The following is a 20,154-nucleotide window of genomic DNA, read 5'->3' as shown; positions in this document are numbered from 1 at the left end:
CCTCCTAACAGCAGTTAAAATTTGTGTCAGGTATTATAATTCTCACAACTTTGTAACGTAGGACCAGGCCTACATTATGGCAAACAGGAAAACGAAAGCACAAAGAGGTTTCAAGGTCATGCAAGTAACCAGCGGCAGGCTGGGATTCAAACCCAGAAGTCTGGCTCTGAAGCCCAAAGGAACCGCTACATTCTATTGTCTCTGACAAAATGAAGACATTATTCTCAGCAGGTAACTGCATATCCTAAAAAGACACAAACATACACAGAAATCTAGGAAGAGAACAAGCCAGGCCTCCAGAGACCAAGTCATTTTTGTATCACTTCTTTAAAAAACAGAATTAAAATAACGTTTATAAAACAAGGTCATTTGTACAAACAAAACTATGTAACAGAAGTAAAAGAATATGTGAAGGTCCCATGGTGTTCTTTATTTGTTTGTTTGTTTTTTAAAGCAGTGAAAGAGCAGTTTATTAGAAGAAAAAGTACACGTCAAAGAAACAGAAGCGGGCCCGAGCAGAAGGCAATAATAGCTCAAGGGCCATTATTAGAAGAGAAAGTGCACTCCACAGAGTTTGGAGCGGGCGGAGCAAAAGGAGGAGCTCAAAAGGCCCCATGGTGTTTTTTTAATACTAGGATTTTACTGTTAGAAAATATGCAAGTTGTTTCTCTAAACTAAAATGCCACTTACATGGATTTTAACATTAACTTTGGGGGTTAGTGAAGCCTTTAAATGACTGGTATTATTTTACATCTTGACTAAAGGCAGGTTATTGTACTTTTAGGAATTGAGTTCTCAGCACAAAAATCTGGGAAGAGTTGGACGACTTTTGGTCTTCTGTAGTTGAAGGACTTACTACTATCTTTTCTTCAGTATATGCTAACCAGAAATTCCCAAATCTGGAGACTGACACCAAGTTAAAAAAATAGAAAAGTATTTTCTGCCTCCATGTCGGATGAACTGAGGACAGCTCAGGAGTGTGTATTTTTGAAAGATCTCAGATCAATGGTGTTACCCGGGAGAATAGCTGAGGTTCCCCAGATCAGTAAAATATCCCAATGGATTATGAAAACAGTTCATCTTTGTTTAAAAACCTCTTCAACTTTTAAGTTCCAGATGCCAAGTGTTTAAAAAAAATCTAAGTTAAAAAAAAGATACCAAAAGAACTTTCTAAGATTAAGAATTTTCTTACAATACAGACAAATGGCCAACTTTCTAATGAACATTTATTTCTTTCTTTTTTAAAGGAAAACCATGTCCAGATTGCTCGATACCAGCATGGTTTCTAAGTGAGAGACACGTGTTAGATTTATGGCTGCTCACTGTGAATCATCAAGGGTGTTAATTCTACCACTTGGCAGCAATCCTTCTCCAGTTAGCGACCATGCTGTGTCAGCAAGGGTTTTAGAATTAATATATTACCCTGCAGCAGTTAAACATAACAATCAGGTATAAGATAAGCCAGTTTTGCATGTGACTTACTATATTGTTCCCTTAAAAACATCATTACAACCTCAAAATAAAGATCAGGGTTAATGTAACTTATAAATCTAAAATGTGAAATTTAGAGAAAGTGGGCTTCACAAATACCTAAGAACAGCAGTGAGCAACAACTGTGTCTCTATGGTTTCTGACAGTCTTTAAAAAGCTTCTTCTTCTGGTTAGGGACTCCTGTGTCTCCATTTACTCCTCCGCTGCCTCCTCACCTTCCTCCAGGAAGGTCCTCCCTGTGGTCTGGTTCTTGACCTTCTCTTAGCAACTTTAGTGGCTTCTATAGCTGAAACTGACACCTCGATGCAGGTAAATCCCAAATCACCATCTCTAATCCTAAACTGTCCAGCTCCTGAATTTCTTAAGTGCCTCCGGAAGAGCTCCCTATGGACTGTTGTAAAGCCACACGTCAGTTGGTGGCCTACGAAAGCCCTGGGAACATTTAGAAATTTTCTGTAAAATGCTACATGTGCATTTTCTGGAGATAAGGGTCAAATTTCCTTCAGACTCTCAAATGTATACGTGACCCCCAAAGACAACATACACTCAGGAAAGACACACACCACTGGCATACCAGGCCCGTCAGCATAAATACCAGGGGATTTGGAAATGGGAAAACAAAGACCAGGTTAACCTGCCTACTAAAGGACTTCTACTATCCTTAACCTTCCCAAGCAGATCACTGAAGCTTGCTAGCACCTTCTAATGCACTGGGTCAGCACACTGCAGCTGTGGGCCAACTGTTTTTATAAATAAAGTTTTATTGGAACACTACCATGCCCATTCAATTACATATTATCTACGGTTACTTTTGTGCTACAAAGAAGAGCTGACTAGTGACAAGAAACTGTATGGCTCGTGTGCCTAAAATATTTACTGTTTGGCCCTTTCAGTTTAATAGACCTCTGGTTTTCAGATATGAAATTCCTAAATTGATAAAGAAAAACAAACCCNACTCTCATTCCAATTTTCTTTCAGTCCTTCAGATTATATTCTCACTTTTCTGCTACTGTATCTTTTGCATCTTTATCTTGATAATCTCTGAACAAAAAGGGCAAGACTCAGGTGAGAGCCTCCTGAAAGCTACAGTCTACCCCAAACTGAGTAACAAGTTTTCTTCACACTAGTTTTATTTTTACAGCCATCTTCTGTTTAGGATAAGTATATTTGCATTTATGACAGAGGTAAGGATAAACATATATTAACTTAAAGACATCACTAGCACAGTTTGCCAGAGGCCTAGGTCGGAGCAGGGCTTGCAGAAGACACGCGCTTACTGCAGCTGTCCTTCGGCTGGTCCTCCTTTCAGCACGTCTGAAATCACGATGGACGTTTCCCCACTCTGGAAATGAGGATTATCTCTTCCACCAGATATTGCAATTCCAAATCCAAATCCAGGAGCCTGAAGTCAAAACAACAGTCAAATGTTACTATTAAGAAAAATGATTGTTCCTCATGCCATACTCTATGAACTAAAAAAGTTAAAAACGACAATCTGAGTACATCTGCGATCCACACTCACTTGCTTATATTGGGTGCTTACACATTAGAATGACCCATCCTGGTGTGGGAATGCTCCAATAAACAGAACATGCTGGGAGGAACAGGATAGTAAAAACTGCCAGTTACATATGCATGTTCTTTAAGAACTAAAATACATTTTCAAACACTGAACACTGAAAACGCCGAGTTTATTTCTGATTATCAGAATGGTTCCTGAGGGGATTGGCAGTGCCCCAGGTGATGACAGACTTAATTACCATATACACCAGTGCCACTTTAAATAAAATATCAATAGCTGTGAAAATAAAAAATGTTATTTCAACTTCCTTCAATTATGTTAAAACCTCTTTAGAAGTACTACACTATAATGTCTTATAAACACTGAATACAATAGGAAGAATATAGTAATCATAGCAAGCATTTAAAACACTTTTAATTAAAGAAAATTATAAACTATATACTTCTAAATGAATTGAAAATCTTTACCACAATAATTAAGGATAGCCCTGTACAGAAAAAAATTCAAAGTATTTCCACATTATGAAAAAATACCTACTTTCAAAGAAATCCAAGCCACCCCCTAGAGAGGGAATAAAGTCCAGTATGCAGACTAGTCTAAAGGAGCATCAAACATTTCCCTGGGCACCAGAATCACTAGAGCAGCGCAGTGTCTTCTCATATAACGGGTTCTACAGTATCCCTCTGATTCATACCACCCACCATGGACTGGGTACACGTCATGACCTCCACTCCCACCCTAAAGCCTACTGAAGTGGCAAGAGAAAGAGAAAAAAACCTCTCCTTAAAAAGGAATAAACACCAGCAATTCCACTCCCAGGCATACACCCAAGAAAAGTGGAAGCGTATGTCCACACAAAGACTTATACCCACATGTTCACAGCAGCATCATTTCTAATAGCCCCAAAGTAGAAACAACCCACATGCCCACTGACTGATGGATGGATAAGTAACATGTAGTATATTCTTAGAACAGAGTATTATTTGCAATAAAAAGAAATGATTAATACATGTGATGAAATAGATGAACCTTGAAAACATCATATTAAGTGAAAGAAGCCAATCATAAGAGATCACATATAGTATAATTTCATTCATATAAAACAGAAGACAAATCTATAGGCACAGACAGTAGAATGAAACTAGATATATGCAAAACTGAACTCAAAATGGATTAAAGACTTGAATGTAGGACGTGAAACCATATGATACATAGAAGAAAACACAGGCCCTAAGCTTTTTGATGTTGGTTTTAGCGATGTTTTTGTGGATTTGATACCAACAGCAATGGAAACAAAACCAAACATAAACAAATGGGACTACATCAAACTAAAAAGCTTTGCAGAGCAAAGGAAACCATCAATAAAGTGAAAAGACAACCCTGAGTGGAAGATATTTGCAAATCATACATGTGATTAGGGGTTAATATCCGAAACATAAAAAGAACTCATACAACTCAAAAACATCAACAACAACAACAACAAAACAGCTCAATTAAAAAAATGGCAGAGGACCTGAATAGACATTTTTTTTCCAAAGAAAACATACAGATGGCCAACAGGCACATGAAAAAACGTTCAACATTATTAGAGAAATGCAAATTAAAACCTCGGGATATCACACCTATTAAAATCGCTATTATCAAAAATATAGCAGCAAGTCTTGGGGAAGATTTGGAGAAAAAGGAACCCTTGTGCACTGTTGGTGGATTTGCAAACTGGTACAGCCACTATGGAAAACAGTATGGAGGGTCCTCAAAAGTCAGGGATAGAACTACCATGTGATCCAACAATCCCACTTCTGGGAATTTATCTGAAGAANCCACTCAGCCAGCCCCAAACCTTTCTTCTAGTTTTATTTGTAAGCAATACTAAAAACATGTATCAGGCACAAGCAGCATCTTATTTTAAACAATAGTGTGATTACCTGCCGCTGCTGGGCTGCTGGGGTGAGTGTCTAGAATGGTCAGAAGGCTCTGACCGCTGGTCAGGAGACCGTGACCGGCTGTGGCGGGGAGGCCTGTCGTGAGATGGACCCGAATGATCTGATGCCAGGGACTGGATTTCTGAAATGTCTGTTAAATAAAAGGGTGCTATTTATTTCCCCATGAAATGAGAATAGTAAAATATCAGGTACGCCACTAATAATAGATACAAGCTTCTAAACATAATTTCACACAGAATGGTTGATTTAAGCATTAACTTCATCAGCAACTCGTCAATAGTGGTGTGCTGTCCACAGAAAAAAATATATACCGACAACATGGATGGACCTCAGGGCATTCTGCTAAGTGAGATAAGTTCAGACAGAAAAAAACAAACACTGTATGATCTCACTTGTATGTGCACTCTTAAAAACAAAAACAACAAACTCCTGTCAAACACACAGAGAAAAGGATCAGATTTGTGGTTACCAGAGATGGGGTGGGAGGAGGGAGAAGTGGAGGAAGGTGGTGAAAAGGTACGAATTTCTAGTTATGAGATAAATGAGTGCTAGGGATGTCACGTACAGCATGGTGACTACAGTTAACACTGTTGTATGACGTGCAGGAACGCTGTGAAGACAGCAGGTTCTAAGGGTTCTCATCACAAGGAGAAATATTTTTTCCTTTTCTTTTTATTGTATCTACATGACATGACCGAAGTTAACTAAACGTACTGCGATCATTTCACAATATATGTGAATCAAACCATCATACTGTACACCTTAAACTTATACAGTGATTATGTCAATTATTTCTCAAAACTGGAAAAAAAATTTTTTTAAAAAAATCAATACACACACACACACACACACATTTGTAACTCTTAGATATTGAAGGAGTCTGGCTTGCAGAAAATTTTTTCACTCCAAGATGTCGAATCTCCCTAGTACTTTAAGAACTGGATCACTTAGAGGCAAGCTCCAATCAGCTGTACTCACCGTCTCTCTCAGAGGCATTCGCGGAGTGGATGCTGTCAGAAAGATCGGGGACATTCAGCAGGGTAGCCCGCTCATCTCTCTGAACCACCATTTTTAACTTGCCTTTGGATCTTTCTATCAATGTCTTTGCATCTGTCAATGACATATTTTCTGTCACGGTACCATTTATCTGCAATAGAAAACAGAAACTATAGTTGAAAGTAAATGACCCAAATATGAATGTTAACTGAAGTCTGATATGAACAGGAATATCTAAACTACTCCTTGGCTGTAAGAACCAAAACATTCCCTTCACACTGCTCAGTATTATCAAAATCCTTGTCCCTTCCTGAAACAAAATCTTTACTACATTGTGGTCTGTCAAAAAACCCAAATTAGCATCCCGGAGTCCCTCCACGAAAGCCTGTCACTTTCAATTACTCCTAAGCAAACTAACAAAGGAAATATTTCAATAGTATCTGGAGCCCTTATCAGAACCACTTATTGTATAAGAAGAAACATATCTATCTACAAAGTAGCTCCTACTAGTGAATGACATATAATACATTTGTAGCGATTAATTCTCTCAGGATGGCTCTACGCCTAACGAAAAGCATCAGTGTTGACTTGTAAAAATGGACAGCAGAAACTACCAGGTCCCCCAAACACTGATTTTTAATTCTTTTTGGCACAATTGCTTCAAACATGAGCAGAAGCTATCTGGTCACACTAGAACCCGTTTTCTAGCTCAGTTCATTAAAAGGTAAGAATATGACTGTACCTTCAATACAACGTCACCTTCTTGAATATTGCCATCTCTTGCTGCCAAACTATCTTGTGAAATTTCCTTTACAAATATATGGCTGGCCAATCGAAGACCGTACTCTGAAATAGTATATTTAAGTATCTTTAGTGTAAAATCCTAAGACACTTAAATAGAATTTAAAAGTATAAGACTAATAATCATGGCATGAAGGGCTTTTAAGTACAATCAATAACAAGGAAGTATTCTTGGTCAGCCTGCAAAGAAAACATTTCCTCTAGTTATCAAATAGTTTGCACTGTCGGTGTGAAAGCAAAGGCAAAGTGTGGTTCAAGCAGAAGACTGATACCGGATTCCCATTTTCCCAAAGGCAGGAAAGCCAGGAGAGAAGACCGCTTCTTTCTGGCCATGCTGTATTGACACAGTAGCTTCTCAGGAGGGTTAATGAATACCATTCCAAAACACACATTGGTTCAGGTCTGGAAAGCCTCTGGAAAGGTTGATGCTTTTATTGATGACTTGTGCATATACTGTTTTCATTTTCCCCAGCTCCCAGAGCAAAAGTCTTTCCTTCTGGCCCTACACACCACTGGCACTGGAGACATGCTCAACAACATGGGCACGTAGCTCTGTATTAGCGCCATCACAGGCTTCCATCTAGCCAGGCACATCTGGGCCTTTCCTCTACCAACCAACCATGTCACCAAGAATGAGGCATCACGAATTGTATCCGAGGGTGAGGTGAGGGAGTGGTCAGAGTTGAGGAAGTTTCCCGGAGAGTCCAGAAAACTGTTCAGAGGCCTGCAAAGCTGTAGAATTTTTAAATTTTTTTTTAGAACAATGGCTACAACATAATGTCAATAGGAGAAGGACTGCTCCTGGTTGAGTGAGGAGGAAGAAAAGGACTCTGAGTGTTGTTGTATTTAAACAAAAAATGAAAACCAAGATGGGAAATGGAAAACTTTTTAATATAAGTTAGTTAGCAGGCCTGCTACTTGAACTTCTAAAAGTTACATTGGTTACAGTTTAACTTAAGGTAAATATACCAAGTGCTCACAAATAGGAACAGAATCAGAGCAAAATGAAAAGGACTTTCTAGGGGATCCAGGCAACGACCTACGCGCTTCAGAAATGGCTGTAGTATCACAGAGGAATATAGCACCGGTTAAAAGATTGTGCTTACTCAAGATTAAAAAGTCATAAATGACCAATACAGAGCTGACTCCAAAATATTCCTCATATATTAATTTATTCATTTGTTCCAAGTATTTTCTTGAGCAAATATTACCTCTGTGTCAGGAACTATGGCTAAAAAGCAGCAAATGAGAGAGTACCTCTACCTGGGCAACTTACATGGTGGTGGGGGGGGGGAAGAATGTTACCATGGCAATTACCAGTGTGATGAAGAGTTCAGAAAGGGGCGAAGTGGGGTTCTGTGTCTAGCAGTGGTCAAAGAGGGCCTCCCTGAGGAAGAAACACTAAAGCTGAAACTTCCCCTAAGAAATACTAAAGTGGGAATACTAAAGCTAAGCCTGAAGGATGAGGTGCGTGTGTGCGCATGTACATGCGTGCGTGAGTGGGGAGATGAAGTGGTAAAGACAGAACAGTGACAAACAAATGCACCAAAAGACATGAAGGAAAGACTTGGCAGGTTTGCTGAGGTCAAGAGTGCAGGCTAGCGGGGACTGATAAGTAACTGTGAGAGGGCAAAAGAGTAAGACAGAGAAGCTGTGCAGAGGAGACTGTGGAATCCACTGGAAGGGTCCAGAGACTCGTTTATGAGACTGAAGGAGTCCCCTTAAGACATGATGGTGCTCAACCCCCACCCCCAAACACNCCGAGGAATACAACTCAGCCATAAAAAAGAATGAAATCTGGCCATTTGTGGCAACATGGATGGACCCTGAGGGTACTAGGCTAAATGAAATAATTCAGATGGGGAAAGACCAAATACTGTATGATTTCACTCATATGTGGAATATAAAAAAATTAAAAAAAGGAAAAGAAACTCACAGATGTAGACAACAGACTGGTGGTTAGCAGGGGGAAAGGGGAATGGAAACCACACCTTGGTGCTGAGCACGCTGTACTGCACACAGATGCTGAGCTATAATGCTGTGCCCCTGAAACTTATGTAACATTATAAACCAATGTTACCTCAATGAAAACAAACAAACAAACAAACAAACAATGACACAATTTACAAAAGCTACAGGAGAGGTTCAAACCCACAATTAGAGAAATGCAAACTAAAACCACTGGGAGAATGGTATCAATTCATGTATGACAGCACGTGTTGCTGTGGAGGCTGCAGAGAACGGGCGCTCGCTCATCACTGCAGATGGACGGCAGGTCATCTGCTCGTGTCTTCAGCAGAGGAATTTGGCACTAGCGAACAAAATTCCAAGTTTCTCACCTTTCCACGGAGCAAACTGGTTTCTAGGAATGTACCCTGAAGATATACATCTCCAATGAAATGAAAACACATATGCACACAATTATGTATTGCAGGTTGTTTGTCACTTCAAATAGTGTGGGGGGGGAAACCCCTAAATGTCCAAGGGATGTGGGGAGAAGAATTATTCTTTTGCTTTTTTTCTCCTTGAAAAAGGTGGGGTGAATCTTTTTACTCTATCTTCTTGTATACTGTACCTTTACATCTTGCTTGCTAATTGTTTTATTGAAATATTAGAAACAACATAATATTAAAGAAACTGAAAGAATCAGGAACTTTCCATGAGGAAAGGCAGAGGTGGGAAGATACTTTCTTAAGATTTACTTGTGGGTAAATCGAAGTGTAGTTTTTGGCTGCAGTGACAGCCTAGCACCGGGCCACACCACTGCTTCCATGCAGCTCCTGCACTTAGTAGGGCATGAAATCTGCTGAATCAGTGTCTGCTACAGTTCATTTAAAAGTCTGCTGCAGAGAAGAATTCACTGGGCACAGTTTCAAAATGCTTGCTCGTGTCCAAACCCCCACCCCATATCAATTAAATACAACTGGAGGAAGGGAGACGGCAGGCATTTTTTTAAAGCCCCCAAGTGATTCTAATGGGCAGCCAGGGCTGAGAACCTCGGAGGCAAATGCTTTGTGAAATTAGAGCAGCATAGTTATCAAAAACTTCAAAAGGTTTGCCTAGTCCACACTGTCTCTTCCCGCTCCCTTCCCCACTGGCTTATTTGTATTTGGCCTTTTCAGTAGACTGCTTACCTCCAGTGCAGTACAATCACCCTCCATCATGTTGGAAGGGTTATTCTAAAACCAACTGGACCCACAGATCCTTGGTATGCAACGTCCTGAAAGACAAATCCGACTCACTTCCCAGCTCGCGTCTTTGCTCTAAACATACTCCCACTTTACTACTGGTCCCCGCTTAATTAGGCATGTCATGCATTATGGCAAGGCCTAGGATTTCTCTAGCACCTCATCAGTCTTGCAGGCTTCAGCTCAGCCTTACAAATCCAGGGCCACTGTCATCTCATTCACATCCCACCTCAGCTTGCCCCAGGTAGAGGAGGCCCACCTGCATGCTGCTCCCAGAGTACATGGACCCATTTCTGCGAACATGCGCACTCAGCCTGGCCATCAAGGCCCTACTTGGGCGGCTCACAGCTCCATCGTGTATTCCAGCGAAGTACAACCCCGCAGGGGCCCACCACACTGGGATTCATTCACATTAGTGAACTAAAACAAGTACTTGATTGATGGTTCCATTTATTTTTAATTCAAGTCCCCTTTATAGAGAGTTGTCTTTTTTAAACTAGCACTAATTTGAGCACTAAAATCTCAGAATTCTGGAAAAATCTGCAGCCATGCTGGTGACGTGGATTTTGAACCTGCCTGAATTCCCAATGAAAGACAAGCAGGGTGACTGCACGACACACCCAAACCCATGGACATTTACAACAGGACCAGGTAACCAATGTACCCCGCCCAACCAGGTGCAGAATGCAAGCAGATGGGGTAAGCAACCAGCTAGGAGACTTGTGTGTCCTCACCGTTACATGGGAGGAAAGCCACGTGGTGTCTGTCACCCCTAAGACCTGAAGAATCCAACACTTACTAACAGGTTCTCTGGAAAGAAAAGCAGGACTATCTGAGAAGAGCAGCGGGAAGTGGGGGGACTTCTGCCGACTCTCATGGTGTGTGACAGCAAGGGACCTGCAGCAGCGCCCGAGTCCACTGGAGCAACGTGACCCGAGGAATTCCGAGCTACCAGGCCCTTCCCCCTTCCCAGGTCCCATCCCCTATGGTGGAGAAACTGCTGGCAGTGAACAAACTTCAAACTTCAGTGGAACAGGGACAGAGACAAAGCAAAGGGAAGGTCCAGATAAAAGCGTACAAAGGGTGCAGGGCTGGTCGTGTCAAAAAGCAGCAGTTATGTTCTGTAGTGCATGCACGTGTGTACACATGACGTGTACACACATGTATACACATGTACACACACATGAGGAAACTAAGCCAATTTCTAAAAACCCAAAGAAACTAATTTCACATAAAAATAAGCAAAAAGTCTCAGGATCAAATCTGTTACAAAATTACGATAAAGCCAACGAGTAGCAGAATACTATCCCTACAGAAAATGAAAGCATGCCAGAAAAAGTGTTTCAACAAAGGGAAAAAAAGGATCAAAACTGTTACTATTACAAAACAAACTAACAGGCATAAGAAAATATACAAGACATGAAAGAACATTAATAAGAGTTAGAAAAACTCAGAAACGAGGTGACAGAATTCAAGAGCTAGTTAGAAAATATAAAAAGTCAGTTCACAGATAGGAACATAAGAGCAAATAAACATACACAGGCAAATAAGATACAATATATGGATAGTAGGAGTCCCTGAAAAACTAAACCAAAATAAGGGAAAAGAAAAAATAGTAAAAAACTGTAATTAAAACAACAAACTTTCTGATATTATGTTTTTAATTGAAACTACATACTCAAAGGACACACACACACTGTAGATATCTGGGAGTTATCTGAGAATATCAACTCAGAGGGACTTACACCAAGATATATTCAAACAAAATGACTAGGTTTTAATGAAAGATTCTTTGGCATCTAGGCAAAAAAAGAGTTCAGAACTTATACAGAAAAGAAACTTAGATCATCGATCACCCTGGAGAGCAACAGGCTATGCCAAAGATAATATAAAGATACTCAAGAGAAACAGTGAGCCAAGGATTTAATGTGCAGTGAAACTGAACTTCAAGTATAAAAGGGTACAGATAAACTGATACACACGCAAAACGGGGAATAATGTTTTCATGATCCCTTCCTAAGGAATCTAACAGAGAATGACTTTCTGACAATCACAAGAGAACACACAGTGAGGGTTAGTGATAAGCATTAAATGTATACTTACTTCTAGTAGGAAGATTAAATAAGGATTCAAGGATAAAATAAATTATGTAACAGCTATATGATACAGATAGAGAGAAACCATTTTTTTTTAATGGGGAGAGGAATAGGAGTAACATATGTAAAAAGTTTTACTACTGCTGCCAGTAATCAAAATTAATAGATGAAGAATTATTATTACTCCAAGATAATTGTTATGCTCTGTGCTGGACTTTCTAGAAGACTAACGTAGTTCTCTTCCCAAGGAATTTTCAAAAGAAATGCAAAGCATTCCATTTTATTTCTTTTTTTTTTTTTTTAAAGATTTTTTTTTTATTGGGGAATTGGGGGGATGGGAACAGTGCTGGGAGATTGGGGAAGGGGAACAGACAAGTTGCTGTCGTTTTGTTCTTCAGTCTAGTTGTGGAGGACGTTGCTTAACTGGCCCAAGTTGGCACCATCATTGNCATAAGGGGCCTGAAGTACTGGGGGAAAAAGATTCGGAGAGTATCAAAGAATAACAAAAAATTATATGAATTAAAGAGAATTAGTTACCTTTACAAATCAACCAATTTTTCTCAATATCCTCAACAATCAGAAATGAAAAGGAAAAAATATGCCAACAACAGTAGCATTAAAAATTGTGAAACTCTTGAGAAAATTTGTGCAATCTTAGATTGGGGGGATCTCTCTAAAAAGGCAAAATAAAAATTCAGAAGCCATAAAGGAAAGATGAAAATTTATCACTAGATTAAAAATATTTAATTGCACAAGGAAAGATATTATGCAGACATATTTGCAGCACACTGTTACTAGCTGATGAAAACTGAAAAAAGAACAACCCAACGGGGCCAGCCGAGTGAGTGGCTCAGTTGGTTAAGAGCTCGCTCAAGAGTGTGAGCTTTGAGCAACAAGGTCAGCAGTTCGATTCATGGCCCGAGCTGAGCTGCTGCTGAGCTGCCAACAGGTGGCAGGAAGGCTCAGCTAAACACACACACACACACACACACACACACACACACACACACACACACTCTCTATGTTATGCTAAATGTTTGCTCAGAGTATGGAGAAACTTAATTCAAGAGGAGCGGGAGCCAGGGGGAGGTGGAATTGGTGAGTTGACCTATTTCACTTGTGTTCATGAGCACATATTGTTTTTATAATTGAAGATAAAAAGTTAAAATATTAAAATAAGTCACAATGCAAGAGAGCTATATGAAAAGAACTCCACAACAAAACGTGCAGAAGACAGACTACAGAACATGTGCACTGTGACACCACTGAAGTATTAAAATCCTCTCTACAGCTACACAAACAATGTGTACTGACATGCCCACATGCGGAAAGGCCTAGATGGACAGAATAAACACACAGGAAACAGTGGCTCACCCTGGAGGGAGAAGCAGACAAAACAACAGCCAAAAGGAATTTTGGATTTACCTCTAATATTTCAATTCTTGTAAGCAACTATCTACATATTACTCACAAAGACTGACATGTTTTAAAATATTTTAAAACACTGCTGATTTTAAAATAACAGTATTTTTTTAATAGAATGAAGTCTAACTTTAGACAAACAATTTGGTTCTATTAATGCATTATTATTAGCAGTCTCCTGTCAAAAAAGCTTCTCTGCTATTCTCCTGAAAGGATAAAACATTAACACTTCCATAGTTTCTATTTGCATATTCATTTAACTATTCTGTAGGGGTATACTCTCGTTTTAAATTATATATATTTAATGAGCCGCATATAAGTAAAACAATCTTTTAGAAAAAACTCTAAAAGCCAAGATATTTTCCAGTCCCAACCAAAATGAACAACTTTTAAATCATCAAAAGTAAAAAATTTTGGCCACTGCTTATGTAATCAAATCTCACATACAACAGCCTAAGAATGATAAGTACAATTAAGCTTTATCCCCCAAACTGGTCTAGGCACCTGAGAATATAAAGGGCAGTATAAACTAGTAAATTCTCCCTGCATTCTTTCCACTGAAAATGCAAATAATATATTATAAATACGAATATTTTAAAGAATGAGATAAAGAACTACATAATTTTAATAATTCTATAGATTTCAGTTGCTTTGCAACAAGCGAACTTTAAACTATTTGCTTTAAAAAGATTCAAAACCAAACATTTCCAATTCATTTTCTTTTTTCTTATAACTTAAATTTTCTAAATTTAAGAAACTTAAAATGTGACTGACATTACTACCATCTCGATTACGTAGATTCACTGATATTTCATCTGCATACACTCCCCAGTGATAGCCAACAGACTTGTCATTTGCTGTGCAACAGGGCTCGTGACCCATGTATCACACAAAACTCCTGCTAGTATTTGCATATTTGGCTAATTTTCATACCATATTGTCTTATCAACTTTTTTTTCCTGTAATGCAACTATGACTTAAGTAACATTTCAGAGGATAAAACTCCTATCATTCTATTAAATTTTTTGTGTGAAAAATTAGTCTTTGGAAAATCAATGCTCTTTTTAGTGTATTTCTGTTACCTACCAAAAGATGGAGGCATTATTCAATAACACACTGCAGATCTAGAGCAGTGCTATTAACAGAATTATGAAGCAAGTCACTTATGTAATTTAAAATTTTCTAGAATCCATATTAAAATTTTTTTTTAACACAGGCACAGGTCTTGGCCCAGAGTGGGCTCTGAAACAATACTGAATAAAATACAAAACAAACCTAGTAACAAGCATCAGAGTATTAAGAAAANATTCATAACAGTAGCAAAATTACAGTTATAGAGTAGCAACGAAAATAATTTTATGGTTGGGGGTCACCACAACATGAGGAACTGTATTAAGGGGCCGTGGCATTAGGAGGGTTGAGAACCGCTGGTTTAGAGTTTTAGTAAAAATCATACATGCTCACTGTGTTATAAGCAATATCTGTTTCTATCTTCTCTTCACCTATTAACGGTATATTATTTTAAAAGTTCTAACATTTTAATCCAACAGAAATCATTCATTGAGCCTAACACCCAAAGGGCTCTTAGTTTATGGAAACAGAATCATATACACAAAGCCCCAGGACAACATCAGAGGCTGGGAAGGAGGAGACCCACAGGTCGGCGAGGGGAGGAAGGAGCTGGCTCCTCGGAACTGCAGAAAACCAAACCCACACACCTGATGTGGCCAGGGGCACGTTAAGAAAGCCATCTCACAACGGAAGGCCACACGCTGAGACCCTGGGGCTCTGTGCTGAACGTCATACGGCAATGGAAACCTTCCCATATGTTACTGACATAAGCAGTCTCTCCAAGTGTAGAACTGAACAACTGCTCTCTGCAGATGAAAACGCCCTCCCACCCAGCTGCCCTGTGGCCTCTCCCTACAGAGCAGACTGCTTGGCTTCCTGGGTTCCGCCTTTCCAGCTGATGTCACTAAGCACAGCCAGAGGAAAAGTCATCCTTTGAGCTGCCCAAATCCTCCCCACATGTGCTAGTCCAAGTACCTTACAGGCTCTGCACCTATCCTGTTTCCCTGAAAATAAGACGTAGACAGAAAATAAGCCCTCGCATGATTTTAGGTGCCAAAATATGGCATCTTGGCATACTGAATATTTTAAGCTGAAGGAGCTTGTAGAAAAGGCACCCTTCTTCCTGAAACAGGTCATAAAACCCTCCTGTGAGGGGTGCGTACCCTCCATATCCTGGAGGAATCAGGCTACGGCTTCTTCTCCGGCTAGGTCTTATTTTCGGGGAAACACGGTAGTTGCTATAAATGCATTTCTGTGGGGAAGTCTGGAGCGTAGGAATACAACTTCTTGGAGGCATTATTGATGTGGGGTATGTGCACTGAACATTATGCGTGGAAAAACACAACAGCTCAACATTTCAGAGGAATGGAGGGCTTCAAAAGCTGAAGGGTGGGGTGAAGCTCATGGCCTCAGCTGCACGGAGAAAACCCCACTCGCTTCCCTAGGTGCCCTCCGTGTACTGCACAGCCAGCCATATGACAAATGCTACGAATAATCTGATAATGCTCAGGACCAGCAGCCAAGGCAAGATGGCGAAAGCCTGTTCAGTTTCTAAACACCAACAATTATAAAAATTAGCAATTTGCTTCTGTACACACTACAGTCCCATGTTATAAACCTGTGTAAAAACTCTACCATCTGCTCACTAGCCAGTCCATGTACGAAGTGCAATTTAAAAACAACACGACACTTGTACAAGTCCGATTACAATGAAGTGGTGAAAACACATACACAATAGAGGATGTCTGTAACTAAATACTGGGTGTACTGCAATATGAGAAAACACATCTCACCAGCAGTGACACTGGTGAGGACATGAGCCATATGGCATGGCAGCCGACACAGGGTGGGAGGCCCAGCAGTTGTCTCGGGGAATACCCCTCTGCCCTCACACAGCTCCCGGAGGTCAAACACAAAGCAGGCCTTCCCTCACTGCAGCCCTCTCCTTCCCGCTGGGCGCTGAGTATCTGCTGGGAAGCAGAACGGTCGTCTGTGGACCAGGTGGGTCAGCTATCTGGCCGCCCGGCCTCTTCCTCCTGCTCTGTATCCTGGAGCTAAGGCCTCCACGGTGCCTGACTCTGTCCTTCCAGAGGCTAAGGGGCAGACACGGGAGGAGCGAAGGGGGCAACGCAGCTACGTGCTCCCAAGTGTGGATGGAATTTTATTAGGGCTTTTACGTTACATCCGTTCCGTGCCACGTGGGTCTAGTTTAACTGTAACTGGAGGCCGCTCATCAGAGTTAAATGAACTTCTCTTCCCTGACTTAAAAGGAAATTCTCAGAGAAATATAAAATAGGAGAGTCTACCTATATACTAAGGCAGTAACAGTAAACGCACCCTGAACAACTCTACAAAGAAAATCTTATCATTTTCTCTCCCCTCAACCTGTACCACAGAAACAAGGGAAGTAGCTGATGGTGTATGTGTTCAAGGGACAATGTACATGTCACCTATTAAACAAACCCTGTAACAAAACAGGGCTGTATGTTTCAAACAGATGGCATGCCAAGATTCAGCCTAACCTAAGTACCTAAAGAGAAGGAAGCCTTAAGCCACAAAGAGGTAACCATTCAACCACCTCCCTTCTCTTGCAATTAAAGAAATCCTGGTTTTTCAATTTTGAGAAAAAATACACACACGGGTGACAAAACACACCACCAATATAGAAGAACCACTCTTATAAACAACTAACTTTAGAACTACTGTTCTAGTTTTCATTTTCTTAAAGAGGAAGGCTATATTCAAACACCAGAAACGTTTTATCAACAATAAAGCTGGTACCTTTACTATATTAAAGGTAAAAGATACTTACAATTTTTGCATTCTTCCCACTTTTCCTTAGTTGTTGAACAGCAAAAGCATGTTCAACATTATCCATTGAAACTCCATTAACCATTGCAACACGGTCATTTTCCCTAAGGGAAAAAAGTCACCAAAATACATGTTAGAGAAAAGCATACAGATAAGTTTGTGAAGACATTTTCAAGATGGGCACTTCTAAAAAATATTCCAATTACGGGCTGATNAAAATGAAAATAAAACTATCATAGTTTTATTTATAAAATTTTTAAAGAATATTACTCACATAATGGTGATTATGTAAAAATATATTTATGGCTCTCAAATAATTTTTAAATTGTTGTGAGGGACAGGATTGGCTCTTCCAGGGACCGGCAAACTTTTGAGTCAGAACGTACCCAAAGGGCCGCAGGTGGCTCGCGAGCTGTAGTTTGCTGACCCCTGACGTGAGGTGGTGGATGTGTTAATTACCTTGATTGTGATGATTTCATAATGTATACGTCACGCTGTACACCCTAAATACATATATTTTTATATATTTAGATACAATGTCAGTCACACCTCAATAAAGCTGGAAGAAAAAAGAGATGAGGGTAGCTTGAACAAAGATGGTGGGAGTGGAGAAAGGCACAAGTGGGGTGGTTAAGAGTGGTACGCAAGAAGTGAGGATATAGTCACTGGGCGTGGGAAAGTGAGAAAAAAGAGATGTGAAGAGTAACTACCATCTTATCTGTGAGTGGCTCAGGAAACTGGGTAAATGGGAAAGCAGTCAATGGGATACTGCATAATAAACAGAAAAATGTTAAGAGGGAAATGTTTCATCTGACGTGTGTTGAGTCTGAGAAGACGTGTCCGGAACCCCTAGGAGAACATGCCTAATAGTCAGCGGGGACACAAGAGGATACACACATCAGACTTGGGCTGGAGAATTAAGTTGTGCCATCGTCAGCAGCTAACTGAGGCAATGAGAGCAGATGAGATTGCCTGTAGAGGTTATTTTAAGTGGAAAAAGATTCTAGAATAGAAATCCATAGAATATGAAAGGGTAGGATGAGGATAATGAGCTTGCCAAGGATACAGAAAAAGTGGGAGACCCCAAAAGGATGCAATATTATAGAAACCAAAAGATAGCAGTTTAAAAAACAGGGAGTAGTTCTTATGCAACATGGTACTGAAAAGACTGAAAATTTCTACTGGATTTGGTATGAACAGTTTTGGGAACAGGGTAGAAAAAGTAGAGAGAGGGTTGAAGAGTGAGTGGTGAAACCAATGGCAAGAGTGGAGCCTGACTGAGAAACCCACTAGAGAGGGGGTAGGGAGCAGTAACTAGGAGATGAGTCAGGGTTTGCAAAGCAAAGGGAGCCCTCATAATATTCTTACTGTAACACCTTTTAACAAAATGACCAGTCCTAAATGCTTTCCCTGTGTTTGAGAGACATGCCCACAGCAGGAAGAAGCTATAATCAGATCCATTTTTATCAAATTTGACTAAGTGAAGGGAGGCAGCTGGGCTACAGTTTCAAAACTTTTAAACAAGTCCTGTGTCCTAGAGAAGTGCTGTACACGAGGCCCCTCCCCTAAGAGCTGAGTAAAACTCCTAGTTTCATCTTGGTGATGGTGTGACATTTCCTGTTAGAGTAATTTGTACTTGGCTGTTCTAATCACAATAAGAAATCCAAACTCTAATCACCGGACAATTTCTCTGAAGTACTGTCTGTTGAAACAAATGATTCAAGAGGAAAGGTTTCTGAAGCCTGCAGTAACTGGATTTGACTGACAGCAATAGGACTCAGGAACGGAGACAACAAAAAGCAACAAATTCAAAGACATGAAGGATGGAAAGTTTACTTCTCACTCAAATTAATTTAAAGTTTCTCATGTGAAAACGATAAACAAGTTGGTAGAGAATCCCTACCTTCATTTTTCCGGGACTTGACCAGTGTGACTTTGGTGGGTCTGGCAGGCTGACTGGAGGCCGCGGAGCGCCTGTCAGACCGCGGGGACAGACTCCTCTCTCGACTTGCACTCCTATCCCTCGTCCAACTCTTCTCACTCCTCCTCGTAGCCAGACCCCCGCGGCCCCTCCTTGGGTCGTGGACTTCCTCGTCATAACTATCTTCTTCATGCTCGGACGCTGGCTCAGGGTCGGGACGACTTACTGGAATCTGAACTTTCTTCTTCCTCCGGATGGTCTACAGACAAAAAAAAAAGTGACAAATAAGCTGTCTGATTTTCATGTATGTACCTTTGGTTTCTAAGAGAAAGAAAAATGACATTTTCGGGTACCATATTAACTAAATCATGAATCAGAGACATAATGCACGATTGTAACATTGCTAAGGAATATTTTCCACAATGGCTGTGTTATCTGCTCCCTGATAAATGGATCTGGTTAAGAACCAAATTTGGAATAGTGGGCCTAATTAATTAATTAATTAATTCAGAAAGATCTTCTAGGTGTAATGATCACAAGCTTGAAGGAAAACTAATAATTGATGGTGGTGTGAATAAGAAAATGGGGCACTGTACTCTAATCCCCAAAATACACTTTCTGAATCCATCAGTATCAAGGCCCACGTTGGTCCTGCTGGGCCTCTGAGAGATCAATTATTTATTCACTTCCACACTAATGTTCACCAGTGTAAACTGCTTTCAGTTTCTGTCTCTCTCCATTTGTAATTTCTGGTGTAGCTGGTATAAATTCCTCCTCCAGGCTTTCTTTCCTCAGTGGCTCTGGTAACTGGTTCAATCTGCCCTGTCCACGTACTTCCTTCACTTTCTGTAGCTCACAGTCTGTGCGCACTACCTTTGGATTAAGTGGCCTC

General features: G+C 40.3%; 1 protein-coding gene across 1 annotated transcript in view; it reads right to left on the bottom strand.

The window, feature by feature from the left end:
* Window positions 1-19,516, bottom strand: part of TJP1 (tight junction protein 1) — a 56,642-nt gene extending 37,126 nt beyond the window's left edge. The window contains exons 1-4 of the mRNA XM_019637858.1: window positions 19,245-19,516; window positions 6,695-6,798; window positions 5,935-6,103; window positions 4,939-5,086 (exon numbers count right to left, since the gene is read on the bottom strand). Coding sequence (XP_019493403.1) covers window positions 4,939-5,086; window positions 5,935-6,079 — 293 coding nt within the window. The 5' untranslated portion in view covers window positions 6,080-6,103; window positions 6,695-6,798; window positions 19,245-19,516. The remainder of the gene's footprint in view (window positions 1-4,938; window positions 5,087-5,934; window positions 6,104-6,694; window positions 6,799-19,244) is intronic.
* Between the last annotated feature and the right edge of the window lie 638 nt (window positions 19,517-20,154).

Source organism: Hipposideros armiger, unplaced genomic scaffold, assembly GCF_001890085.2.
Source record: "Hipposideros armiger isolate ML-2016 unplaced genomic scaffold, ASM189008v1 scaffold_35, whole genome shotgun sequence".
NCBI classification, from domain to species: Eukaryota; Metazoa; Chordata; class Mammalia; order Chiroptera; family Hipposideridae; genus Hipposideros; species Hipposideros armiger.
The sequence above is the reverse complement of the archived record's forward strand: the minus strand, read 5'-3'. Positions and strand labels throughout refer to the sequence as shown.